Below are 27961 nucleotides of genomic sequence, written 5' to 3' on the forward strand. Positions count from 1 at the left end.
GGCACCGAAGCTCCCCTGCACAGTGTACTGCCAGCAGCGATCACGACTCTCGGCGCCCCTCGGGGCCCCCGCCATGGCGCCCGGCTGACGTCACTTCCCGCGGCCGCGGGGCCGCCCCTGCCAGCCGCGCTCCCATGGCGGCGGCCGGGGCTGGCGGGGCGGGCGGCGGCGCCTCGGCGGCGCTGGGCGACGGCGGCGCCATCGACTACTCTGTGCACGAGGCGTGGAACGAGGCCACCAACGTGTACCTGCTGGTGGTGCTGGCCAGCCTCGCCCTCCTCGTCTACGCGCGGCGGTGAGAGGAGGCCCGGGCGGGGCGGGGGCTCCCGCGGGGCCCCCACGGAGAGGCACACCTCTCACCGCCGCGCCCCCTCCTCCTCGCAGGAACAAGAGGAGGATCATGCGCATCTTCACCCTGCCCCCGCCCGCCGAGACGCCGCCCGAGCCTAACTTCTACGACAGCATGAAGAAGATCCGCCTGCGGCAGCAGCTGGAGATGTACTCCATCGGTAAGTCAGAGAGAAGAGGGGGCTGCCCCGGGCCGTTCCTCGAAGGCTGGCCTCGAGCCTTGTGCGGTGGGAACGCCCCCGGGGCTGGGCACCGTGTGAGCAGGGCTCTGCGCGGGCAGGGCCGCGGGACTGCTGCGTGGGCAAGTACGGGAGCGGCTGTGCCATTATCCTAAAGCAAACGTCAAAACGAATCACCGATCCCATGTTACACTTTAAAGAGCTAGGAAGGTCTGGATGTTTTCAAAACGTGGACGGATTTATTAAAGTTGAGAGGACTGTGAAATCATGAGTGAGACAACCACATCAATTGAAAATAAATGAGAATTTTATTGTACCAATGGTTGCTACTCTCATCCTACTGCTGAGGGTCAGGATGGAGGCAGGAAAAAGCCCCTGATATTCCAGTGGTCCAATTCAGAAAAACACTTGGCCTTGCTTCACATCTGCCCTACATACATGCCTAGAGGAAATACAGCAACAAACTCCTTAGTGATCTGAAATTACCTTTTAAATGCAAAGACTTGACGTAAAGATTCTTACACCAAGCCTTTGCATTCTGTAGGAACAAAATTGGATGTTCTTTCTACGGTGGAATGCCTGCTGGCATTCACTGATGGTGTTCGTAGCACTGCACACAACTCTTTGATCTCCCCTTGCCTTGCTAACCAGATTAATTTTGAAATCAACGTAACTGTTAGCTTGTGGCTTGTATATTGTGGAGGAGATGAGAAATGTGGGCATCAGCCTTGTGACTGTTGAGTTGTTCAGGTCATCTGTAATACAGCTTCTGAAGCCATAGCCTTTAATTTCATTTATTTTTATTTTAATCGAAGGACCTGAATGGAATCATAATTCTCTGCCATTGATTTACTGACATTTGGCTGTGACTCTACTGCTCAGCATTTACAAGGCCACACTCTAAAGGTGAAGTTCCACATGATGACTGAAACTTCCTGCTTGTGTGGCTGAAATTACATTCTCTGATATTACATCTGTTTCTTGATTGCTGTCATAGTTATATGAACACACACGTAAACATATATGTATATGCATACACACATGTATGTATACATATATATATATGTATGTAATAATATAATAATAGTAATAATAATATAGAATAAATTGTATAATCGGTGTTTCTTTTTTTCAGCAAGGAAGTATGAACAGCAGCAGCAGCAGCAGCAGCCACCAAAACAGACTGAAAGCGTACAGCTCTCAGTGGAATGAAGCCCACAGTTCTGTAGGAACTCAGGACATATATCCAGTGCTGATTTTAAGAGTCAATGTGGAGCTATTTTCAATGCTTTTTTATTGACACATAGCTGAAGGCAAGGGGGAAGGGACTGTCCCTAAAACTTCGTTCTCAGTAGCTTTTCTCTGAGCCCTTGTGAGGTAAAGCGAGTGCCCACTGAAACATTGTGCATGAAAGTACCCAGCACAGGGTAAGAGCTGCTCAGAGGAACCTGAGGTTAGAGAAGTGCAGTCTTAGCAGGGTCTGAAATTATTTCTCTCTCTGCCGGCACCTTGGAAATCAGCTCCTACGTTCTCTGGCGTACACCCTAGCGAAAGCAAGGCAGTACCTGTCTGCCTGGAAACCCTTGTGTTCCTTGATCATGAATTGCTGAATTTGCTGAATACAGTTGGTGAGTGTGAATGAAGGCACTGTGGCTGTACTGCCTGGTGAAGGTGAACAGCTTTGAGAGCCCAGAGTGTCACTGGTGGTAGTGCAGAAAAGTTCTGCTCTCTGTTTATTTGGGAGTTGTGTATGCAATACTGTGAACCTTTCCTGGAGCAACTTTGAGAAGGACACAGTGATCTACACATCTAGAAGACATTTAAAGCCACTACTCTAATGTTAATAGCAAAGGTGGTTAGCTTAATTTAGTCAAATTGCTGTAAAGAATGGGTCTGTAAGTATGTATAAGCAAGTCACAGCTTATCCAGAGGAGACTTCAGACTGCAGTTCTTTTTTTTCTTTCTGGGTAAATCTCAAAATCAGTTAATTGAAAGGATTCTGCAGAAATTATTTTTTAATAAAAGCATCTAATAATGAAAACCACTTGAAGAGATATCATGCTGTAATTCCTAAGGTTACACAACTTCAGTTGGCCAAGGGATGAACACCACAGGGCTGAACAACCAGCACAGTGCTGGGAGATTATGTCCAGAGATTTTCACCTATTCTGCACTGAAATATATTAAGTCTTGGAGCAGTGGTGAACACTACTGCGGTTAGACTTGGATATTAAGAAACTTGGTTTTTAGTACCAAATTTTACTATACTGAAATGATCTGTACTTCAGTGTCTGTAGGGACTGTAAAACGTGACCTGGGCCGAACTGAGAGTGGCAGAAGGGTCAGTGGGTTTGCCCCATGAAAAGGCTCTTTTGGGTGACAGGTGGTCCCCTGTGACAGCTCCTCGTGTGTAACCGCGGAAAACAGCGGGGTCCCTCCGCGTGGCCGAGGGCTGGCGGCTACGGGGAGCGGGGAGGGCGCGGAGCCCCGGGGCTGCCGCTGCCGTGTCCTTCCCACGTTACTCTGCCCGTGTGATGACCCCGCTCCGCAGCGCGTCCGCATCACTCGGCGGGGTTTACTAGGCACAGAGACCCACGCCGGGCAGAGCTCCCCGGGCGCGGGGGAAGTCCTCGGGCAGCATCCCCCTCCATCCCCCGGAAACGGCGCCTTTTTCCCTTCGAGCGACCTCACTTCCTCCCGCGCTTCCGTCTCCGGGACGCGCCGGCTCCCGCTGCTGCCGCCGCCGCCGCTGCTGCCGCCGCTGCTGCTCGGAGGCCGGAGGCGCCCGCCGGGCGGTGAGTGGGGCCGCGCCGCCCGAGCCCCGCCGCCCCCCGCGCCCCGTCCGCGCCGAGGAGAGGGGAGGGGGCGCCTCGCCGGGGGCCGTGGCCAGGCGGGAAAGGGCCGCCCGAGGAGAAAGCACGGTCGGGGGCGGGGAAGGGGGTCTTCGGGTCCGGCTGCATTGTCGCGGGAGGGCTGCGTGCCGCCGCCGGGCCGGGCGGGCTGTCCGCTCCGTCCTCCGTGGGAGCGCTCCCCGCGTGTCCCGTGCCCACGTTCGCGCCGCGGGCGCCGCGGCGATGTCCCGGCACGGGGGCTCGTGGCTGTCCGGGCAGCTGAGCCCTCCCTCCGTCCCACCGGCCCTGCCCATCCGGGCGGGCGGGCAGGGATCGGAGCCTTTCCAATGGCGCATCTCCGGCGGCGCGCTGCCCGCCGCAGCCGCCCGGTGCGGCTCCGCTCGCTCAATGGAGCAGCATGGCAGAATGAGCCCGCGCCTTGCCGCTTGCCCAGCGCAGCCGTGTTTCGGGCTGCAGATAGTAATTTCACGGCTCGCCTCTCAGCTCAGCTGAAAGCACCGTGAAAGGCTTAGAAATCTGGAGCAGTGTGCTGCATCATTTGTATTCATGGACCTGGGGCGCTGGCGCGAGCATCTCAAACTTACTTATCCAGAACAAAAAGCTTATAAGGAGAAGTACCAAAACCAAAAAAGTTTTCCAGGGCCCGTGCCTTTTGCATGTGCTAGGGTCTTTGAAGTATGCTGCTTGAGCCAGAAGTGAAGGGCAGGTCGTGGTTTGTTTTCCTGGCAAGTGCAGCCACGGAAGTTCTGTCCCGGTGAAACTATGCGCTGTTCTGCAGGGGGGGTTATATTTTCAGCCATACAGTACAAAAATGTGGTGGACAGAAGGTGTAGTCAGCTTTTGACATCTTACCTCAAATGTCTGCACTGATTTTTACCCGTTAATTAATGATTCTAAAAGCAAAGGCAGGTAGGGTGGAGAGACAATAGATTTTTTTTTTTTTTTGCATCCATTTTTAGTAGCCAGGCTTATAGGCGTGCACAGAAGCAGATTCTCTAAATCTTATGGAACTGTGTTCACGCAGAATTTTGGATGTCTCACATGGGGAAAGTTTATGACCTAACAAAAAATGGGCCAAAGTTATCTTCAGTTACATTTATTTTTGAGAATGCTGTACAGAGGGAACTGTTTCTAGCTTACCCAATACTGTTTAAAGGGCTGTTATGATGTGTAGATTTAGTGGTGTCTGATCACATGAAGCATGTGAGGTAAAGCTTTCTAAGGAGTTAAAACTTTACATCTGTAAGATACTGCAGAAAATCATTAAGAAGTTGCTCTCAGTTGTTACTCCAAAGTTTTTGAGAATCTGACCACTCTGTTGTCTCCATGTGAGCTGCTGAATGTCAGATTTTTGTAAATGCAGTCTTCGGATGGCATTGCAACCATGACTCTATAATCTTATGTGAAAACTATAATCTTCTGCTAAGTGGTGGAAAAGTCATCTCTCTCCTCGTAACCCAAAATGTGGCTGGCTAGCTTTTGTATTCAGTGCTGCACAGAAGATCAAAGGTTTTTGGACAGAGCTGTATAAATTCTGTGACAAGGCTCAAGAGGGTCTTAAATATTTAAGCCATGGGTATGTCTGTGTTTAAAGATTTCATAAACTCTGAGGTCCTTGTAGTGAAAATATCCTTCCCTGTGCCACAAGCATTTTGAGTTTCAGTCCAGTGTTACATGCCTGGGTAGTATGAACTGGTATGTGCAACCTAGGCTCAGATGAGCAGCAGCTGCTGCCATGGTGCCTTATAGCCAGCCACATGACTTAGGAATATGAGCAGAGTGATGCTCGAGTGGTCCTAAACTTGTTCTCAAACTTCCCTTCCAAAATTGCCTGATGCATTGAGAAGACCAGCAGAGGAAGCCTTTGCTGTACCACTAGGTACTGCTGATGGCGGTAGAAGCTCTGAGAATTGGGAGAACATCCCAGTGCTTTTTGTCTGAGGACAGTTTGCAGGGAAGCTTCTTCAGTGCAATGCAAAACTATTAATTGAGAATATTCTAACCAGTGATGAATCTTTCTGTAATTTATATTTTGCACATATGATTAAGCAGCATTGGCGAAAAGCCTGGTGACAGCACAGGGCTTTGGAATGTTTCCCTGTTGCCTGGGCAGTTTATTCATGTTAACTTACTTCCGTGAGCTTAATAGCTCCTTTTAAAGTCCTCCTGAACTCAGGAGTGCCTCTGCTATTGAGCAAGATGAAATTATACACGCTGCAGGGAGAAAGGTGGGGATGTTGCAACTTAACATCTCTTTTGGAGGAATTGAAAAGATTTTGCCCCAGCTCTAATTTCTGCATTAAAGAGATTGAAAATTGTCACTGCGTACCTTCAACAGGGACGCAGCACGATGTTTGAAAACATGTCATTAAATCCATGATGTCTTTGGCCTGTTATGCCTAAAGAGCAACAGCAGTTGGAGGAGGCTTGCTGACAAAGTGGAGTCTTCGGTCATGGTTGCTTATGCTCCAGATCAGAACTAATGATCAAAAGGCGTTCCCTTTCCCCTCCAAACACTTAAACTATGTTTTAGTCATGGTAAGGAACGTGGATGTTATTAATGTAGTCACTCAAACAAAAGGCAGCCCTCGATCTTATCCTTGAGACAGAGCTGCCTCTGAAGAGCAGAAGGTTTCAGTGCCTCAGGCCCTCGAGAATGGAGGTAAGATCCTTCACTTCGTAGCCCTGCATCTGTTGTAGCATAAGAGTTAAGGGCTATGATCCAGTTTTTTGTACACTAACAAGCTCCACCAGAAATTGGCATTGCTTGGGTCGAGGGGACTCCCTGCTGGCTGAGGGAGAGATCCGGAGGATGACCAGAGGTACTGACTGCTGGCAGAACAGCCCAGAGCCAGCACAAATATCTCATGAGAAATCTGACATCAAGGAGTGGAAATGGATGCTACTTCTGTAACAGAGGGCAAGAGGAGAGGGAAAAAAAAAAAAAATACACACGTACTGTTAGGAGCAAAAGGCTCATGATGTTTTTAGGCAGAAAAATCCTGCCTCAGTTACTTTTTCCCCAAATCTCTGGTAAAAAATGGCTGATAAAACTTCACAGTACTCGGCTGTCTCTGTGAAATCTGTGTTTGCATTGAAAAGACTAAGAACCTTTTTAAGAATGAAGGTGCTTTGCCTTATTTTTGCAAGGAATGCCTAAGCTTTGGGTGTTACTTTAATAAAAATAATTCCTGATCTTTTTATGGAATATCTAAACTCTGGGCGTTACTTTAATAAAAATAACTTCAAACTCCAAGATTAACAGAATTGCTAAAAGGAATTAGTTCTCAATATGAAAAACAATAAGCTAACTTTGAAATTTCTGAACCAAGCCCTCAAAGGCAATTTGTGGCAAAACTCCAGGAAAAAAAAGTCATTTTTATAAAATAGCTTTATATGTCATTTCTCAGTTATATCTAGGCACTGCTTTGAAAAGTGATTCTCTCCTTGCAGATGCCTAGAAATTAAGTGTTTTAAGAGAATTTGGTTTAATTTTTATCTAGCAATAAAATGAATTTATCTTTAAAAGAAGCTGTTCAAATTTGGGATTTACTGAAACTATAGTCTGAGCAAATACTTTACATTTGCATATGTGAAGAAGAACCTAGATCCTGAGTCTGCGAAGGAGTAGTCCCCTTCAGTTTCTGCCAGGCTGTCAGACTTGCTGGAGCTGGTTTTTGACACCCATGATGTATAAAATGCACACGTGGATCCACAGCTTGCTCCTAAGAAAGACCAGGTTTTGATATGATAATAGCAACATTTATCATTTTCGTAATGGAGTAGAACAGGTATTTTGAAAAGACCCAGCCAGCAGGAGGGCTGTATTACTTTCCAAAATATCCTCTGGATCATCTTGGAAACATGGTTTGTAATATGCTCTTGACTGACAACGTAGAGTGCGAGGCGTAAATTCTCGAGCAGGAAAGATGTATGTGGGTTGTGCAATGGGAGACTCCATGTGATGTCGTTATTTATGGCGCTTCTCTCAGATGTCTTTCTGGGACTCAGACAGCTGCTGTGAACTTTACCCAGCACTGAGCACTAGGTATGTTTGAATGACTATTTTTCTGTTGCTTGGATCATGGTGATAAGCAGTACAGAGCCAGATTCTGTGACACTGCTTGAAAGAACAGAGCAGAACTTTTACTGGTTGATGAAAACCTTGCAAGGGGAAAAAAAGTGAGATTATCATCTTCCATAGCTTTGGTTGGTGGACATCAGGGAGTGATAGTTGAAGGCAACCCATTCCTTTCTGCTGTAATATGGGAGGAAGGGTGAACTGACATAAGAGGAGGAGTTGCTTTTCCTTTTCAGGGAAAGGTTGGAAGGATAGAGGCAGAGGTGCAGGTTTTTCACTCTTGCCTTTTTTCTTCATGACTGTGTTGTTAAATGGTGGCAACCATTGTTTGCAGGAACTTTTTCTTGCTTTAGTAAAGAGCTGTGGGTTGTCATGCGTTTTGATATGTGGCAGTGCTGTTGTTGAACAGATCCAAATCTACAGTCAGATAAGGCTCGGAATAATTGATGTTTTTAGCTCAGCTAAATAACTGAGTTCACATGATCTGTTAGTGGCCAGCGGGTTTTTTCTTAGGCAAAGTATGTACTGCTTGTATTGTACATTTATTTAAAGCTAATTTTATCACAACAGATTGAGAATTCTAGCAACCAAAAATACCTTAGTTGAGTCTGTTAAAAAAGTCTCCTTACCCAAAGTCTATTTCTGTGTGTGACAAACAGAAAATATCACTTCTTTTTGACTTCATAGTCAGTAATGATCCCAAAATGGTGAAAGCATTGCACCCCGTGCCTCTGAGATTACTTTTGCCACTGCTGATGGGAGAATTGTTCTGTATCATTATTGTCTTCCCTTTCAACCTCAGCACATTCTGGAATGCCACAGGCAAACCACTTGCTGGCTGATCAGAGGTCCTGGCGGTGCTCTGAACCTTGTGGCTTGGACCACTCTTTGAGCATTGCCTAAGAGCATTGTACAAGTACCCAGGTCAGTATATTGTCTTTACACATGTGAGGCAGAAGAACAGGAAAACGTTTATGGCTTCTTGGAAAGAATGTGTCAAGATCCATGCTCTGAAACAGAGTTTCTAAGATCACTATTAGTAATTAAACATCATGGAGATGTCCTTGAGAAATATGTGAAAAGGACAATTTTACTGCTATTATAAGGCCTATGGCTTTATTGACTAATCAGTGTCTGATACTCAAATAGAGAAAAAAGGGGCATGTGTTTGGATTATTTAGTGAGGTTACTGTTGACTAAGTGGTCCCTGTTACCAGTTCTGTTAGTGCTATTTTGATCATTAAAGAACTCCATTTGTTTCTGGACCATAAGCTGGAACAGGCTTTTTCACTCACCCGCTTGCTTGCCTGAAGATTGTTCCAAAGAGAGATGAAATGGTGTAATTTTCATTTTGGTTGAGGCATTGAAGTATTCTCTTACCATAACTCACCAGTTCCAAGCCCATAATCACAACATTTGTGGTAAAACAGTGATGACTGTGTGGGATTTCTCACAGATGCTGTAAAAACTCTGTCATCTCCTTGGGAGGCCATCTTCCCATGAGATACCAACCTTTCTCTCTTTCTTTCCTGAAGACTTTCGGACTGAGAACCTGTGGAGTCCAAAGTTTTAGCTTCAAAGACTTGGAGAAGGAAATGCAGCCCAAGTACTGACTGAAAGCAGGACTGTGTTTTGGAGAGATGGGAGGGTCCAGAATGTCAAGTGTGCTTTAAGAGTCTCCCTTTCTCGTCTGTTGCTTGCATATATATTTCTTTTTCCCCACCAAGCTTTTGTTGAATGAAGGTGTGGCTTTATACCTTGATGCATGTTGCATACATCGTATGAGCAGAAACAGCAGAGAGCACTGGAGCTTTAATAAGTATTTGGCATAATAATCATGATGAATGTGCCATGAGCTCATCCATAAGGAGCAAAAGTAGCAACATAGGCTAAAGTTATTGCACAGGGGAACCTGCAGCCCACAAGCACATCAGCCAAGAGCAAAATGGGATTTGTGTTGCATGGTTGGGCTCTGTTGTTCTTCATTCAGGCATGGAGATGAGAGGGCAGTTCTTTGCTCAAAGAGGTTCCTGTACAGCCCCTAAAAAAGTGTAGTATGCTTGTTGTGTGTTCTAAGTAAATTTATCAGAATCTTGAAGGGGGGAGGTTCAAAGTGCACAACATAGAGCAAAACATCTTGCTTATAAGCGTGGCAGCCCTGGAGTAGAAAACATCACAAAAGAAAGCTTGCAAGATCTAGAAGAGGGTAGGGCCTGCTGAAATCTTGGTGGAACTGCTGATTTCCCTGCAGATCCCAGAAATGCAGCTTAAAAAAATGGTGCTAGATATCTGATGGAAGTTGCTCAGTTGTTGCTTTAAAGATCCTCCGGTTATGCTCCTGTCCTGTCACAGGGTACAGTGTGGCATGGAAATTTATGGTGTAAAGGAGGCAGGAGCTCTTGGAAGGGGAACAGAGGCAGTTAATGGCAATGCTAGTTCCCATAGTGCAAGAACAAAGGAATATTTAAATGACATTAGGCATAAATACACCACACAATATTACCAAGGGCAAAAGTTAAGTCAGATTCCAAGCAGGCTTGGGCATTTATACATACAATGACAATGTCCAGAGTTGCTGTAAATAGGATTAAAAATAAATTAAGCACATAAACCTTCATGCTAATTGATGAGGTCAGGAAGGAATTTCCCTTTTGGGGGAATTACATCATTATTCACTACCTGAGCTGTTCCACCTTCTGAAGCATCTGGTCCTGATCATGGGGAGGCAAGATTCTCAAACAAATGGACCAGAAGTCTGACCTGTCATGCCAGTGCTTAGCTTACGCTGCCTGGGTAGGATCTGTTTGAAAGGGTTTGAGAAGCATTTTTTTTTTTAGGGTTTTCTGAGGCCACCTGTGCTGCACTATATGTCTGCTTTTCCAGATTCCCATTTGTGAAACAGGACAGCTATTGTCCAAGTGCCTTCAATGAATACTGAGAATTGCCTGCTGAAACGTCAGCATGAGCCCATATAGAGACAGAAGATGTGATGGGCTCATAAGACATTGCTGTGTTGCTCCATAGATTCAAAGGTGGCTCTGTGAGCAGCTGAACTAGTGAAGATAAGACTTCCCTGCAGCTTTCTTGGTTTTGGTGGCACTGCAGTACCTTACACATCTTTGCTTCTTCCTCTCTTTTCATTTCATGGCAGTGCTGTTAGCATGCCAACAGCACAGTGCCTGAGCAGCTTCTCACTGCCTTGTAGTTAGTTCTTGGGTATATTCAGTCAAAACGTGCTGTCTCCCTGATGTTTGAGAACCAGACGTGTTGCTCAGGGGGCTGCCTTGGTTGCTTACTTTGCAAGTCTGCTGTAGGAATTGATCACCTCTGAAATCTCTATGCTTTGCATGAGATTAGGTTGAAATTGGCCTTACAGTTTGCATTTCTGTGCATGGGACAATCAGTGTGGTTGTATAACCATTGTTTCTTTGGGAAACAAGGAACACTTTCAGTCTTGCAAGTAAGTTACTGTAGAATATTTTTTCTCTCAGAGCAATTAGGTGCATGAAGAGTTACACCAAATAATTGAGGCGTGTGTACTTCTAAAACATGCACTGTTTAATCTTTTAAGATTTTCCCCAAGGTATAAGGGGAAGGCTTCCTTGCCAAAATACTGTAATTGAGTTAACATTCTGGGAGGTTTCTGTGTTTTGTTACTGAGCTACAAAGCTTCAGAACTTCTGTTACTGAGCTTTTACTGGTGTTGGAAGGAAGGAAGATCAAAGTTAGAAGTACCAGCGTGCCAGTAAATTGTCTGTTCAAAAGAAAACTGAAAATTCCTCGGTTGTTTCAGGTGGCAGCCAGCATCAGATCTTTTTGACAATTATTAACCTTTTCCTGCAGTTCTCTTTCTGCATGCAACAATGAGCAGCCTGGATATCTTGTAGTCTGTATGGTGTGTATGCTGACTGTAGACATCTGATTAACAAGTGAGGATGTCAATAATAGATTGAATTACTTGTCCTCAGTTAATTTCTGCTGCTCAGAGAGAATGTGAAGTTATGATGACTATGGAATGATGGTTTCTGCTTTTTGTGTAGTGATCATCATGATAAAAGATTAAGAATCACCGTGGTGTAAAACAATTGGATGGTATATATATATTATAAAATAATTCTATTTTATAGAATGTCCTGACAGCTGGACATTTGTGGCTTCCTCAGCTTTAGCGCTTTTGAAAGCTTTTAAACTCTTGAAATCTGTGATAGTTACCTTTCCTGAGAAGGCAGTAGCATGTCTCAGTAGCAGACGTGATCACTGAAGCACGAGCTTTCAGGACTGTTTGCCTTCTAAGCACTTTTGAGGGTAAGGACTTAATCAAGAGTTCAGAATTGGGAGAATATGTATTTTTCTTTGACATGTAATCCAAGCACAGCAAATACGTTTCTGTCCAGTTACTTAAATGCTGTTTTTTCTGCAATACCCAGAGCACTCTCAGGCTTCTTGCTTTGACTGTCTAAGGCTCAGTTGTCTTCTTGACTGTGATGTGCAAGAAGCAAAGCCAAAACTTTGTGCTCTGGTGGGACTCTATCCCTACAGCTGTCCCTCATTTCTGCTGCAAGAAAGCCAAAATGAGCCCTGTTTCACTGGGAGGAGTGGGGGAAGGACTATGCTGTCTTTCTGGTTCATGCATATGGAGCATGCTGCTGTCAAGTGTTTTTGCAGAATAAAGAAGGATTTTAGATGGGATGTGGAATTCTGAGAAGTTAAGGTGGTAGCTGATAAGATGTAAGGTCTGCTCTGCTTCTGGTACAAAGAGGCTTTGATGCTAATGTTTATTTAAAGGTGGCCTTAACCCTAAAAGGGAGAGATAAAATTGCTTTCGTGCTTCTGTTTCACTGAGAGCTGGCTGGCAGAATAGTTTTGGTGCCTGCTTATCTGCCCTGAAGGCTTCATGGCTGGGGAGGCTGCAGAAATAATTCTTCTGTTACCCCCTCATTCAGCATTCAGGCAAAACTGTAAGGCAGGCAGATGGTTTAAGCTGCATCTTTGGACACAAGACGGCTGTGTCTCCATTTTGCAGATGAGTCATCCCTTTGCTGTTTTGTTATTAGACTCTAAACAGTGCTGCTCTTGGCTTTGGGCCTGCTTGATCCCAAGGTTTTGGATGGCAGAAACAAATAGGCAAGTGCCCTCCACCCCAATGCCAAATTTCATGACAGGTTGAAAATACCTTAGGCCTTTGTCATCTTGTAGCTAAGCTGCTGTAATGCAGAGAAAGCTTTGTCTTCTCTTGTACCTGATAAGTGTATAAGAACACAAACTGTGCGCTGTGGAAGTTGTGTAGATTAGGGGGCAATGGGAAAAGTAGAGGAGAGGCTTACTTACATCTTTGTTTTTCATCTGACTTGTGGGCTAGGGCTCTACTTGGACAAATGAGTCCTGGGTAAAGATAACTGGCATTGTTTTCAGTAGCGGGTAAGTCAGCAGATGGGTCAGCAGTTTCTTTTAGTTGAGCTGGCTGCCGCAGACTAGTTCTGCAAGCTTGGCACCCGATAATATTTTCCACAGTATGTAAGGCTAGCTGGTACAGGATTTCTCCTGCTCATCATGTCAGGATCAGAGGTGCAGATTGGGAGATTGCATTGGTTACCCCATTTGTGCACGCGATGTTTTGCCAAAGTAGGTTTGTAAGCTTTGCGCTTGTGAAAGGAACTGTGATTTCCTAAAAGGAACTTGAATGGAAGTTGGGATTTTATTAAAGACACAGAGGCATATTATTATTCATCTTTCATTGCTTCATCCCTGTGATGTTTCCTGTTTTGCTTCTTGAGATACAGGTGTCATGATGAGGAGCTTCTCAGAAACAGAAGTGGATGATGAGTGGAGATGAAGAAATCATACATTTAAGAAGTTGGCTCAAGTTTCCGTTACAGGCATGGAAAGTTTCTGAGACCAAGCCATGCGAGAAGAACATGAGTAAAGAAGAGGGACATTAGACCCAGACTTTCTAGAAGGGATTGCAGGATTTGAGAGGACGCTGCACAAACGTCACGTAGTTTTCTTGCTTATTCATTTACCTGCACCCCTGAACTGTAATACTTTGCTTGCATGTCTGTTTGGAAGTTGAAAAATCCCCTCACATCTGTGTCTTTAATATAATCATGGCTTCAAGCTTGTTTTAGGAAGAGCAGACATCGCTGTAGCTTTTACTTGTGGTGAGATAGCTGCTACTTTATACTTGGAATTAATTTGGTTTTTTTGTTGTTGTTGTTGAAACATACATTGAATATGGAAAAGCTCAGACCATTACAGAATAGGAAGTTAGGGGTTTTGCCTACATTTAATAAACAGCCTTTGCATAGAAAGTATGATGACAGGTGCATAGGTAAAAGAAAAAAATATATTGCTAGCCCTCTAATTTGAGTGACCTTATAATGTATTGTTTGTATGGTGTCCTTAGACGTCAGAATCAAATATTAATCAATTTTATCTTTTCTATCTGACTTGGTCAGAAAAATGTTCTAGGTAAGATTTCCTGCCAGAGTTGTGAGGTTATAAGTACAGGTTGCTTAGTACTGAGTTAGGAGAGAGCATTTTGGTGATAGTTTTTTGAACATCTTGGTTGTTCTGTGAAGTATCTCAAAGGAAATACTAGCCATGCAGTCCAACAACTTAATGATTCTGTGAACTGACTTGATTGTAGTAAGTCTCTGATAAAAAGTTATTAAGATTTTGACATATATGTATTTAAAATTTAAAAAGTAAATGTATTTTCCTGTATTGGTATTGCTGGTAGAGGCAGGCAAAGAACATCTTTATTTTTCTTATGAACTCCTATCTAGTGTCTTATCCTTAATAAAGGGCTATGGTTATTTTTGTATACTGACTGAATATTTGGCCTTTAAGAGTATATAATTAGATGGAAGAGTAAAAGCAGTTGTTAAAGGACTGGGTTTTTTTTTAATGAAAATAGTTTGAAATCATATAATTTTAGTTTCTTCCGAATAGATGTGATTAGTGTGTTGGAAATAGTTTTACAGCGGATATACGAGGAACAGTTGAGAGACAGTGGCTGAGAATGTGTCCAGCTATCTTTATAGCTAACAGTTATATTTTTTCAATCTCGTTACTTAGATGTTTCCATAACTGCTACATCACAATGGGATACAAAAACTATTTGCACTTTATAATATTTACATTTTAAAATAGATTTTATTTTACTAATTGATTAGTAAATTGCAATGATTGTGAGAAAATCCTAGCCTATTTTATTACTTGGAGAGAAATTTGAATACGGGACAGTATTGTCTGTATCATATAAGAATGTTTTCATGGATTTTTAGCTGCTGAAACTGAAATCAATAAACTTTAGCTACTGTTGTTGACTGGAACAAGTAAATCTGCACATTTGTTTTCTTCGTGTTACCTGTACCTCTGTGTTCATCTAGTTTTTCTCCCAGCATTACTCCTTTCATGGTGTTTGCCCATGAGGCACACTCAGTGTGGGTTCCTGCATGTTCTTGTGGAAGACTTTCTTGATGGAGAACTGTGCATTCGAGTTTGTGCAATTACTCCCTTTTCTGAATAAACCTTAGAGAATCTTGGTCAAAATAGAATCCCAGGATTAGAGTAGCCAGTGGATCAGTTTGTAAGTATTTCCAAATTTTAAATAGATTTTTTCAGTAATTGATGGTAGTGTTTTAAAGTAGATAGAGAATAGTCTTGTGCAAATTTCATGTCTGATCAGTGCACCAGCGTATCCCAGACAGAAGGTACATTAGTGAACAATATAGTCCAGGTTCTGGATTACTTTAGAGAATGAAAAATACTCTTTGTTTAATTGAGAAATTTTTAAAACTGGAAAGGATTATTTCTCTTGTAAAACCATAGTACTTTGGATTTGAAAGAAACAAACTTGTAATATAGCCCAAATTTATTGTAATCTATTTATAAGTTATAAGTATTAAATTAAGTGATTAAAGTATCTTCATGTCTGCTGAAGTTTTAAAGAAAAAATCAAATTGTGAAAGATATCTGGTAAAAGGCTTGGAGACAGTGTTGATTGAAATATTAAGCCCATTTTGGGAGTAACATATTCCACTGTTTCAGAACAACTCTTCTCCTCATATAATTTTCTTAATTTGATTTAATTAAATATCTGCTTAATTCAAAGTGGAGAAACTGACTGATAGTTGAGGAAATGGCATAATTAATTTTCCCCTTTTTAATTTATGTGTAGAAGAGATGGAAGAGTAAATTATTTATATGACTTCTGAAGGTATTGGTGACAAGAAACCATTTTAATTACAGATTCCTTGATTACTCCCTTAAAGGAAAAAATACTTTATATTCTTATTTGTGAACACTGTGTATTCAGTGTTATTTATTTTTATGATTATCTACTTGCTCATTTGTTTTATGGGTAACAGTGGGTAAATTTTCCTTAGCAGTACGACAGAGGTCCCTTGGTCCTTCCAGGTCTTGCAAGAAATGTGCTCTGCAAGTGTTCTTCCATATTTCAGAGGACTCTTGACATGGTGTGATTGTCATGCATGGCTGCCATAGACTTAATTTCAGTTATTTTTGGGGGTTGTTTTCTGCTTGATTTTTTCAGCTAATTCTGGAATTGGCACCCTTCCTTGGAGTGGTGTGGCTCTTCTCACAGTGCTTGTGTGGAGTGGAGAGGTCTGTGTCAGTCCTGCGCCACTCCCATTGTTGGGTGGTCATTTTCTGTGGGGGGTGCATAGTCCAGAGAAGTCCCAGCTTGAGCCATGGTGGGCACAGCAGGATCCTGGGATGACTGGCTCTGATTCTCACACCAGAAAGCAGGGAAGAGGTGGGGTTCCTCACGGAATCCTCTTTGCTATTCCTGACCTCTCAGCTGGATCCATTGTACCTTTTCTCCTCTGGACAGTCATTGGGCTGCTGAAATGTGTCACTGTCATCATCGAGGCTTAGCTAGGAACACCTTTTTCCTGAGGATGAGGCACAGAAGCCACTGGCCGTGTTTGCTGGTGCCAAGTACTCGAACACTTTCTGCTGCCTAGTAACTGCTGCTTCCCTACAGCCTGTGTGTCAAGCAGAGAAATTTTAGTTGTTCAAGCTCTTTTGGAAGATGAATACGCTTGTCAGTCCATGTATCCTGTTACCTTGCCCAAACCTTTAGGAAGACTCTGTGCTCCAGCTGGACGTTGGCACCGGACCGCTGGGTTTGCTCCCTAGCCTTCCATGAGACCTAAAGCCTAACTTTCCTTGACCTGCTTCATATGACCACACACCCTTAAGTGAGTCCTCTTGGAGGTGTTTGCTGAGCCAAGAACCCAGATGTGGGACACTTTTTGGCATGTTGCACTGACAGTGATTTAACCTCTAGCCCATGAGACAAGTCTCTTGGTCACTTCTTTGCTTCAGCAGTATTGTCAACCTATGGTGAAGCTACCAGGATGTTAATGCTGCGTGGCAGGTGGAACTCAAGGTATTTGCTTCACCGTCATGCTTCTCATGCCTCTAGCAGCAAAGGCTGGAGGAGGCAGATGTGGACTATTACATGGACTCAAGAAAAGAGATCTATTGGACTGTTATTGGACTTTGAGGGGGAAACAGGCCTATTAATTGGCAGATGCCATGCTTTGCATGGTCACCAGGCAGCATAAGCATGATCACCAGCTGCCTGGTGTAATATTTGGCTCTTATTCCTGTGAAACGAAGCCAAGGTCATAGCTTTCATTGCTGTTTCCCCCTTTATATCTCTATTACTGCAATGCTCATTGGGAAAACACCAACAAAATTTCCACTGCCAGAGTGTACTAGCCTCATCTACTTCCTTTTACCCCCATAACCCTGGTCAACACCTCTGTGAGTGTAGTTGACCCTCCTCTGTTTGGTTATACCCCTGGTCCTTTCCTCCTTTCGGCATTCAGCTAGCTCCTTTCAGCAGCGCTTGGTCTTCTGTCCTGTGGGCCACAGTGATTTTGGAGGTTGGCAATGAGAACCATGCTGGTGTGGTTTGGCATGTTGATAGTTACTCACTCCAGCTCTGTTTGAAGAGAGGGGGTTGCTGGACTCAAGGGAGCTCCAGCCATCTCTTCTGGCTCAAAAAGAAGGCTCCACAGTGGTTGTTCTCTGAAACCCAAACTGAAATGGAAATGGCAGGCAATCTGGGGCTGGACGTGTCAGGTTTCCTTTATCTGAAAATTTTGCATTGTTGACTTTTGGCAACCACACTCTGGCTTTTCACCAAGGGCATCTTTGCAAAAGCCTCTGAATTTGCAAAATGCATATTTTTGGATTGCCACAGGAGGGTTTCCTGGGCAGTTTTTATATTCTGTGTAAAGTCACCAGGCCCGTTAGTACTTCGGGATAATGCTTCTTGAGTTATCAGCAGCACCCAGGACTTTTATAGTCCTGTTCTCATGCTGATTGGTTTTTTTGGATATGGGTCTGGGAAGGGGAAGATCAGGCTCAGAGTGGCTCAGAACAACAGCTCACCCTTTTCCTTGGTCTTAGTATGGACATGAGTATATTCTAGTCTCTGGTCAGTCAGCTGGAGTCACAGGCGATCCAAGTCCAGTTCCCACCATTAACTGGGGCAGTGCTTGAATCAGCTCTGGCCAAAGCCTTGCTCCTTCAGGATTGCTTGGCTGCCTTTGAACTCCTCCTGTGAGTTGACATGGGCTTGTGCTGTGGTAGGGGTTGGAGTCAGCATGGCTCTCCCAGGCCACACAGCACCCGGAGCCTGTGTCATCCTCTGTGCCAGCCTTGGCCTCCAGCAATTCCACTTGTGGGTTCCTCCCTTTCATTTCCCAGGGCTGGCTCACTCAGTAGACAAGTGTGATCTCAAGCAGAGTCACATGCTGTAACATGGCAGCTCTCCATGCATGCCTGTGCAAGCACAGCTAATTGACCTCGACCACTGGGAGTGGAAGTCCCCGAACTGGGGTGGGATGTCCTCTCTGAGAGCCCGCAAGCTCGCTGGAAAAAAATGTTTGGATGACAAGGTGACAGAGTTCAGAGCCATTAAGAAAGACCATCCGAGGGGTTTGATTCCTTAGAGCAGAGGAGTTGCTCCATCCCTGAAAGCTAAATGACTTCTTAATTTTTATGTCTTCTGCATTAAAGTTTCCAGAGAGTCCCTGAGATGGTTTTTCTTGCAGTGAAACATGGATGCATCTCTTTTGGAGATTATCCTGATAGATAACAGAATGTTTTGGAGCTTGCTATGCAATATGCAAAAGCAGATGTGCTTTTATTGGCTCTTTTTAACTTAAACTGTGTTTGCAGCTCTCTGCAGAGCAAACCCTCAGGGTTTTGTTGGTACTCATTGAGCGTAACTGAACTACCAGAGCACCAAGAAGAGGTGCTGTGTTTGGTAGAGCGGTATTAAATCCCTGTTAGTCTCAAGGACCTCAGGGCTAATTTCCAGGTAATGATTGGCTTGTGGTGTCCTGCATCAAGGCCACCATGGTGGAGATGGTCATGGGGGCCTTCAATACCAGCAAGCAGAGGGTAATACAAGAGATTAATTTCTTTGCGATACAGTGAGCTGCCATCTGCCATCCATTTTCATTCCTCCTCGTTAATTTTATTTTTTTTGTTTATAGATTGAGGGGGAGTAAGGGTTCCCAGGCAGGGTCAGGGTCCCCACTTCCAGGTGCTTATGGCTCCCAGTTTTAGAGTACCAGCCAGTATGTGAGAGCCCAGAAGCTCCTGTGGCTGGTGTGTAACCTTATTTAAGCTGGCACAATCTAATAGGAGCAACATCTTGCAGCTTTTGGATGTTTTTATTGTATTTCTGTTTCTGACTAAATGCATTTTACAGGCATTCAGGTTCCAATTCTTATGGGTCTTTATGTTAGAAAATTGTGCTTATCTCCTGTAATGTTATTTTCTATTCAAAATGCATTTCTATTCAAAATGTTTTAAAATATGAATAATCATTTACATATGTAGCCTTCCAACCTGAATGGCAAAAAAAGGCCAGTTACATTGCATATAAAAGTTACACTAAGTTGCAAAATTAACTTTGTTTTAGTGGTCACTGGGAAATGAGAACCTGGGCATCTTTCAGAAAATAGCTGATGCAGAAATGCAAAACAAAGGGGGTTTAAAATTAAATATTTAAATTGGCTTGTCCTATTACATTATTTAAGCCTGAATATAAATCTGCTGAGCACGAGTTTCTTGACTCAAACAAGGATCTATCAATTGTGGATTGATCAAACTAAATTACAATTAAAACCAAATTATGATATCTGATTGAGATTGTAATTTATCATTTCTACAAATATTTGATTTGATGGGAACCAAACCAGTGCTACCATTTCCAAAAACCAATCCTCATAATTTATTCTGTGGTCTTATAAATTTTTCTTTGCTCGCTTCTTTAGTGGTGTCCCAAATTATAACTCTTTTTAATGGTCAACCTATCTTGGCTTGAATTTTCCCATGCCTGAAGTCCACAATGCTGATTTAGCAGAACAAAAACTTTGAAGATATTTCCTTTTCTCTTTGCTGTTTATTACATCCTTTGCTTTGCGTGTAGACCAAGCTTTGAAGCTTAGGTCAACAAGAAACCACCGTTGTGGCCAGGCTGGCTCGTGGGAAGCAGCACTCAAATGATTCCAGTTTGTAGCTCTCCTGGGTCTGAGATGCTTCCCACAGGTCAGGCTGGCAGCTTGTGGGGTTTGAAATTGAAATAGATACCTCTCAAATAACATATCCCTTCGGCAGTGTTTTTACCTGAACACTGGTGGTGGTTACTCTAGGCTGGGGGAATTTTAATTCCCCCATTTAAAAATACTCTGGGCTGGTCCTTTAAGGAAAAATAGGATGGATTTAACGCTTACTGGGACCCTTCGGGTTGGAGGCAGACATCAGCTATAAAGAGAAGATGAAATAATATTTTGCAATTTTGTTTTGTTTTGTTTTACTTTATAAAGTTAAACAAGTGTTACAAGAAGTTTCTGTGCTTGTTTATTCACTTTCTTAGAACTTCGGAATCCAGATCTATAAATACAGGCTGACTTAATGTTTACAATTATGGTCACACTCACTTGAATTGATTGATGCTACTTGTTAAAAAATAAAAAATTAAAAAAGATATTAAGATATATAATCTGCAGGAAAAGGTTAATGCACTTGTTGGTAAAGTATGTTGCTTTTGTCCATTAGGGAAAGCCACTGTGAAAGTTTTTCACAAAGAAACTGAGAAGCCTCTCAGGTTTCTAAAAACTGGAAGCCTGTTTGCCAGCTATTACAGAAGCAAAAGGAAAGACATCAGAACCAGACTTAAGAGATGTAGCTTTTCATAAAGGTAGCAGCTATATCACAGACTTAATTGTAGTTGGTTATCAACCTTAAACAAAGAATCAGCATTTCTTAAAAATAATCATAAAAATATATATGAATCTGTTTTTTTGTGGGGGGATTTTAATGCCATTTCTTCATTGCAGATTTGTAGTTGGAGTTTTGCCCTAATTCTTTTTGGAAGGTGATGTAGGCTTGCTAATCCATGTGAGTTTTCTTAAGAAATGCAAAACACCTTTCAGTTTGACCAAATAACCCTTGCAGATGTGCAGCTGAATTTAACCAATTCAGAAAACTTTTGGCTTCTTGTTAGGAAATATCCTTTATTTAAACTTGAAAAAATAGATCAGGAAAGGATTATGTTTCCATGTGTGTGTTTACAAATCTGAATTGGTTTGGTTTTTCTCTAATGTTCAGGATGCAGAAAATTTACAGGTTTAATTTTATTAAGTTGGAATATCATTGCACGCATTTTAGTGACTCAGAATGGACTGAAACCTAGCAGATAAATTTATAAACCATAAATGTGTCCAAGTAAATTTCTGTCTGTCAGATTTTTAACTGTGACAATGCAGTTTTGATTTTAATTCCTTTTTGCTGAATATGATAGCTTAATTGCATTACATAGTCTTGAAGCAAATATTTTATATAAAGCTACGCCGGGCTTTTAGGCAAACATTAGTTTTGCCTTGATTTATGTGCAAAAATGTTTCCCACTTAAAGGAAAGCAGTTGAAGGAATCTGGATTGGGAAATTGAGGCTGAACTGTTGAAAGTGAAGTTGTTTGCTTAGGCATCGATCCAGTCAAAACTTGTGCACATCTTTAACTTTCTGCAGTCTGTGTAGCCTGTGGGACCTCTACTGACATGGATAAGTAGCAAGCATGCAACATCATTCCCAAACTGGATGTACGTACCCTACCGTCGCAAGCACTTGAATTAAAAGTGCATTTTAAGTGTGCTTGCAAAAAGAAGATCTGGGACTCCTCAGAGATTACCTGAGCTCACCAAAATGCCCGGCTGGCAGTCAAAAATGAGATTTCCTTTCTTGTCTATGCTTATGCCTGGGGGTGGTGGGGGGGAAGGGAAGGTTTTGTTGCTTTTAATACGAGCTTCATTGGATTGGTTTGTCTCTCTGGTGCAGCCGTGACGCAGTGTTGTGTTTTATCAGTGCCCACCCCCAGCAGAATTCTTTGCTTAAGAGGAGGCAGATTTTCACCTACTGAATAAGAATCTGGACTCGCATTGATGCTTCTCAGTGTTGTCTTGTGTGCTCTCCTGTGCCGGAGTGAATTTTATCCCTGGACTGCCGGTGTAAGTTATAGCCCTCTTTCTACCCTCTGAAAGTTTGCATGTTCAGATGTGACTGTGCTGAATGATAGGATGTCTATTTTAGACTTCAGCCTGTATTTCCAATCAGGAGGGAAGGCTGCTAGAAGAACTTGGCTCCTTTTTATCTTGAAACAACTTTTAAATACTGCGTGAGTTTTAAAGACTTCTCTGCATGGTTTTCTTTTATAAAACTTGTTTTCTCTAAATAGATTTTGAAAATCTGTAGTATTGAGTCATAAAAACCACTTGCTTGTTAAAAAGACTTTGTTCAGCCACTGAGGGAGCAAATTGTCGTTTAGTAAGAGAAAAAGATATTATCAGCAAATGCATGAGAACTTGTTGATACTTCGCCTTTCTTACTAGTTTGTAGAATTGTTTGAAGTGCCTGCTGTCTGTATTTTTAGTGAATGTTTTCAGCAACAAAATCTCATGCTAGATATTTTATATCCATTTTTGACCTTTCAGTGGTGGGAACAAAAGGTTGATAGGGACTAAGAAAAGGAAGCATCCTCTGGAAGTTTTGGGAGCTGACAGTGACAATCCCTCTCTGCAGTGTTAAACTGGATGGGAATCCTTGGAAAGCTATCAACTTCAGTCTTGTTTCCATATCAAGTAGTAGCATGAAGTATGCTTAAACACATTGTGAATGTGTTAAAATAGGAACTGATTGATACAAAACCTGCTTCTGCTGATGCCATAATTGATTTTTTTAATAGTAAGTTGGGAGTGCTTTTTGTGTACTGGAGCGTTAAACTTGCATAATATTTGGCCTTGTGACAAGCCCTGTGCATGTAATTTAGAGCCATATAGGGATGTTCTCAGTCTTGAACCACTTGATTCAATACCACCTTTCATATCATGAATGTAGCATTAGTAATTTAAAGTAAATAATTTGTGAGCCTCGTGGCCTGAGCATGAACTGGAAATGATAAGGACTATTGATATGAATGATGTTAGTAGCTCTGGTTATAAATCAGGCTTGGTTTCTATGCAGTGCTGTGTTTTGTACCCATAGACTGGACTGCCAGATCTGGCCTGAGATTTATTCTCATAGGTGGGAACCTGACAGATCGGTTTTATATAAAAAGCAACATTCAGAAATAGAGAGGATATGGACTAACCTCCCAGAAGCTGCTATCTGGTAAGCATTTTAGACAGACTTTTCCGCCGCTGGTAACTAGAAGTGAACCTGCCTGTCAGTACAAATTCAGTGCCGCTGCCAGTCATGAAACTACTACTGTTTTCAACACAGCAGAGGAAAAGAAATTGTCCTCCCTTGTCTGCCTTGCCATAATGCAAAGTGGAGTAGTCACAGAAATTATTTTGGGAAATGCTACACTAGCTGCTGTCCTTTGATTTTTGTTTGTACTTAGGCAACAACAAATTGGTTAAAACTGGGATGCCACAGAATCTCTGTCCCATCCAGAGTAGAAGAAAATTTTCAGCTGCAGCATGGGGCAACTTCTGAGAGAGCTGCATACAGGAGAGCTGCATACAGCATGATTTATATATGGTGTGAGCTGCATACCTTTCACTGTTTCAGAAGTGCTCTAAGTTCTTCCCTAATTTTTGGTGAAGAGAAGATTAAAGGACATTTATGGGATCTCTGTTTGTTTCTTTATGTCACACAGTTGGATTGCTGGAGGGTAACGCACTCTGATTGCTTTCCTAGAATTTGAACTTAGTCCTGAGCTTTTATTTATCCATTCATTCCTGCTGTTAGATACTTCTCTGTTCTCTTTAGCAGCAATTTTTTTTTAGCAAAAACAAAAATACCCAAACCTTGACCGACATCTCTGTTTTTCACATTTAGTATTTTTTTTTTGCACTAAAACTTGTCTAGGCTAAGTAGTGTACTGTGAATAGCTTCCAGGAGACCTGTCTCAGTAAATGTCCATATATAAACATGTCCTAAAATGATCTCATGATAACCACGAGATTCTAACTTTTTCCTGAGGATTCACTTGTCATTGTGCATAAATCGAGGTGTTTTTTTACCTAGGTTTTGTTCTCATCTCTCCCTTAGGAAAGAAATAGCACTCTGTGTTGACAGAGTTATAACAAGCTGTTTAGTTAACAACAAATACTGTCCAAGGGGGGTGTCTGGATCATCTGCCAGTGAGGCAGAGGGATGTGCTTAGCATTTCCAAAAATCAAATTTTTCTCTTTGAGGTGCAAGTTTCTAAGTCCGCTTAAAAGGCTTCAACTTGACCCTCATAAGTACAGTACACTGACTGTGCACCATAAGAAAACTCTGTTAGCTAAAATACTTGCCTTAATGCAGAATTAACTTCTTACAGCTTGAAATGTCATCTCTGTGCATTTCTCCCCACTCTAACAGCCATCAGAGATGCACACTCCAGCTTCAGGTCCTGCAGCTCCCTGGGCCCAACACAATTCCTCTGCCCTGCTAATGCCCAGGTGTGAGTTTGCAGCATGGCAGAACAGTTTAGGCGGTTCGGGAAGACTTATCCAAAGCCTAAACAGGAAAATACTTTTCTATCTGGAGCCTGCTGTAGCATAGCACACCTGACTGCAGAAGTGGTATCAGTCCTAGTGGTAAAGGGGAGGATCTCCAATCATCTAGCAGATCAGGTTGAATTGCATTTGGGTTGTATAGAGGCACATTGATGAAATGAAAGTGAGAGCAGGAGAGACAGAGGCTGTGTCCAGGTGTCACACATGGAGCAAGTCACCTGCCATTCCCTACTCCATGATGTTTTTCCCAGTTTCTTTTTCATCCCAGTAACAACATGACATAGCACAGGCTCTTGGGTTACATTAGGTGATGAGGGGCATAGCTCAGTGTGTCTGAGCATGCCAAATGTATTTTGGGCTCTAGAAAGAAGCATGCTACAAGATTTAGTCTGTATTTAGTCACTGGCCTGCTTTGCAGAATATTTTGCATTTCTGAAAACTTTCTCAGCAGAGATATGCCTTTTTTTTTTCTTTCCTTTTTTATAGGCATTTAATACCTCTTACTATTTTTTAAGGTTGAAAGTAGTAACACCTAGCCATTCAAAGGTAGCTACATGCTAATTTTTAAACTTGGGTTTATTCCTTTTTTCCTTTTGATTTCCATCTTGTTAAAGACACAGCTTGGCCACTGCTGTGCTGTTGCTTATGCCAACACAGTGGGCATCAAGCTGAGCCTCTCAAGTTTTGGAGGATGCTCTATTTTGAACCATCACCTTGCATGAAGTGACAGGAGGGGTGACTTCTTACTTAAGACATCCTTTTCTCCTGAGGCCGTGTATCTTATTTCACAAGGACAGAATTTACGTAGCTGTCTTTCTGAGCCCTTTCCAAAAACCCTGCTTGGCAGTCTCTTGGAGACTCTTTGGCCTTCATGAGGTGATTTAGGAGCACACATACACACACTTGAAGTCTTAATTTCTTTGGGACCATCTGGAGGAGGTCACCCCAACTCTCTCCCAGGGAAGCTAATAGAGGCAACCTTGTGACTTAGTGGTTTATTTTGGAAACTGCAGGAACTTGCTGTGGCTGGAGGAGCCAGGTTTGGCAAATACTGTCCCATGAATTCTGTTGTGGTGGGGGAATGTCACGATTGCCCTGCTCTTTCTCTCAGTCCCAGGAATTGGGTCACCACAATAAATTGGTAGGTTGGTTGATAAGTGGAGAAAAGACAGATCTCTGTTGGGAATAAGGATGTGCTTTTATCTAGCTGGTCCAAAGAAATGAGTCTTGTATAACCACAGTCTGTGGATGCAAAGCTCAGTCAGCTTTGCCCATTTTCAGGAGAAGAAAGTGGGGCACTGAGACTAACTTGGCAAAGGTACTGTGGAAATGCACGCAGGATGAAGAATTTAATCCTTAATCTCTAAGATCAAGGAAGGACCCTAGTCCAGTACTTCATCTACTAGCAAAAATCTGACATGCGTAATAGAAATTTTATAACAAATGCTTTTAGTGGTGTTGTGTCTTCATTCACAGGCAAACAGTACTAACTATAATTGTTTCTTCCAAATATTAGCCTTTTCTCTTTGTGTCAAGTCCTTTTCCACTCAATGGGCTGAGTGTTCGTAAATTATAAAAAAGCAACAAGTCTTCACACAGAAAACATGCTTTGGTGCTTCGTTTTCTCATGTTATCTCATAGTATAAAAATCCTTATACAAATGTTTTTAGCCATTAAGACCTTCTGAAATGTTATTGTAGAGTGTAGAAGGCATTCAAAGATTGATGTCTGCTCCATGTCTGGAAAAGACTGGAGCAACAGTTGGTGAGCCAGTTTGGAGCCTGCAGAAAAAAAGAGGGACATCTTTTTTTCTGAATATGTGTATGTAGAGAAAGCATCAATCCTTGACATCAATTTAAGAGTTTTCTAGGAAACATTTACAGATAGATGTTTTATTTTCCTCTTAGATGTTCTCAAGGATCCAGCACCTCAGGACTGTGCAAAATCTCTTTTAATTTTTTAATTTTGCTATTATTTCAGGGGCTTCAGAGACTCTTCCTCCTTGCTACCACAGGACCCAAGTTGTGTTTGGGTCATTGAAAGAAATTAAGCATGATCTTGCAACTGTGCATGTGGGAATATTGTATGAAATTGAAGTGACTGTGGGGAAATAGAGAGTGAGCAGGAGGTGGGCTCAGGGCTTCAGTCTGATGTCTCCTGCTCTCTAGAAGTGGTTCTTAAAAGAGGTGGTGTTGGCTGATGCATATTTGCTGCTAAATGTTCATTTCGCCCCTTGCCACAGGACCAGAGGATAGCTTTGTGGTGGGCACTAACAGAAGAGAATTAGCCTTTGGAGGAGGCAGGTGGTTTGGGAAAATTAGCTTCTAGTTTTTGACCAACTTCATGTCACTGTGGGCCTTATCGCTCTGGTTAACAGTCTTTTGGATGATGAAGGTTTTATTTTTTAAACTCCCTTTCTCTGTGTCCACTTTTTCCTTTGAAACAGTTCACTCTTTCACATCTGACTAAGAAAGATGTAATTCAAAAGGCAGTCATAAAACCGAAACTGTCAAAATAAATACTCAGATATATCTGTGACAATATAATATATGGAATGTGAAATGAAATAATAATATGTGAATATAATAACTGTTAAGAATTGGTAACTATCTATAGGAAAAAACAGAGAGGTCATTGCACCTTTTTCATAGACTTCTCTAAGCCAATAGAGGTACATGAAAATATTGAAATTATTGTGCTGTGAAAAGCTGTAAGAAAATTGTATTCTTACTGCATGTGATGTGATTACAACAACAGATGAATATTAATGTTCTTCAGAGTATTTTCAGTGGTATTTCCTAGACAGACATAAAATAATTTTTTAAAAGAGTATATCCATGGCTGCAGCTGATAAAATTTTGAGAGCTCTGCTGAGATCAGTGGAGCTAGGTGTTACATATCAGCTGGGAGTCAGGCTGTGTGGTATGGTAAATGTACTCTATATGTCTTAAATACACTGGGTGCAAAAAGCCAGGAGGAATCCTCCTGCTGGAAAGAGGGCTTCCTGCTCTGCTTGGTAAATTCAACACAAACAAAATTCTCAAACTTTCTAAATCCTTTTAAATTGCTCAAAAGATTTTCTTGGTCAGTGATATTGCAAGAAACATATTGCTTTGGAGGTGACCTAATTTGAATCTTTTCTGAATTGCTTTATGATTAGAGCAGTCACATGCTGAGGTAGGACCCCATTAGTGGGTTTAAATCATCTGTTTACTTCTGAAAACGAGCATTGTTGTGAGCTCTGCTGAGTATTTCCCCCCCCCCCTTTTTTTTTTCTAATTTTCTTTTTTTTTTTTTTTTTTTTTTTTTTTTCCTCCCTCTGTTGCAGGACAGAACATCGCAGTCCTACCGGTTTGGAAGCAAAATATGGAATGTGTTTCACTGCTGACCGAAGGCAGCCAAATGAACAGTATTTATAGTAGTTCGAAAATCAGCAGTTAGCAG

The 27961-nt window shown here is 42.4% G+C and overlaps 1 protein-coding gene across 5 annotated transcripts; it reads left to right on the forward strand.

The window, feature by feature from the left end:
• The first annotated feature begins 113 nt into the window (after positions 1-113).
• Positions 114-27958, forward strand: SMIM19 (small integral membrane protein 19). Of its 5 annotated transcripts, none has more exons than XM_066317797.1 (3): positions 114-295; positions 385-509; positions 27846-27958. In XM_066317797.1, the coding sequence occupies exons 1-3, from the start codon at positions 135-137 to the stop codon at positions 27956-27958; spliced, it is 399 nt and encodes a 132-aa protein (XP_066173894.1). In that variant the 5' UTR covers positions 114-134. The 5 variants fall into 5 exon arrangements, with proteins under 5 accessions (XP_066173894.1, XP_066173896.1, XP_066173897.1 ...); XM_066317799.1 differs by lacking the exon at positions 27846-27958 and adding an exon at positions 13235-14186; XM_066317800.1 differs by lacking the exon at positions 27846-27958 and adding an exon at positions 13241-14186.
• Positions 27959-27961: the final 3 nt, after the last annotated feature.

Source organism: Sylvia atricapilla, chromosome 4, assembly GCF_009819655.1.
Source record: "Sylvia atricapilla isolate bSylAtr1 chromosome 4, bSylAtr1.pri, whole genome shotgun sequence".
NCBI classification, from domain to species: Eukaryota; Metazoa; Chordata; class Aves; order Passeriformes; family Sylviidae; genus Sylvia; species Sylvia atricapilla.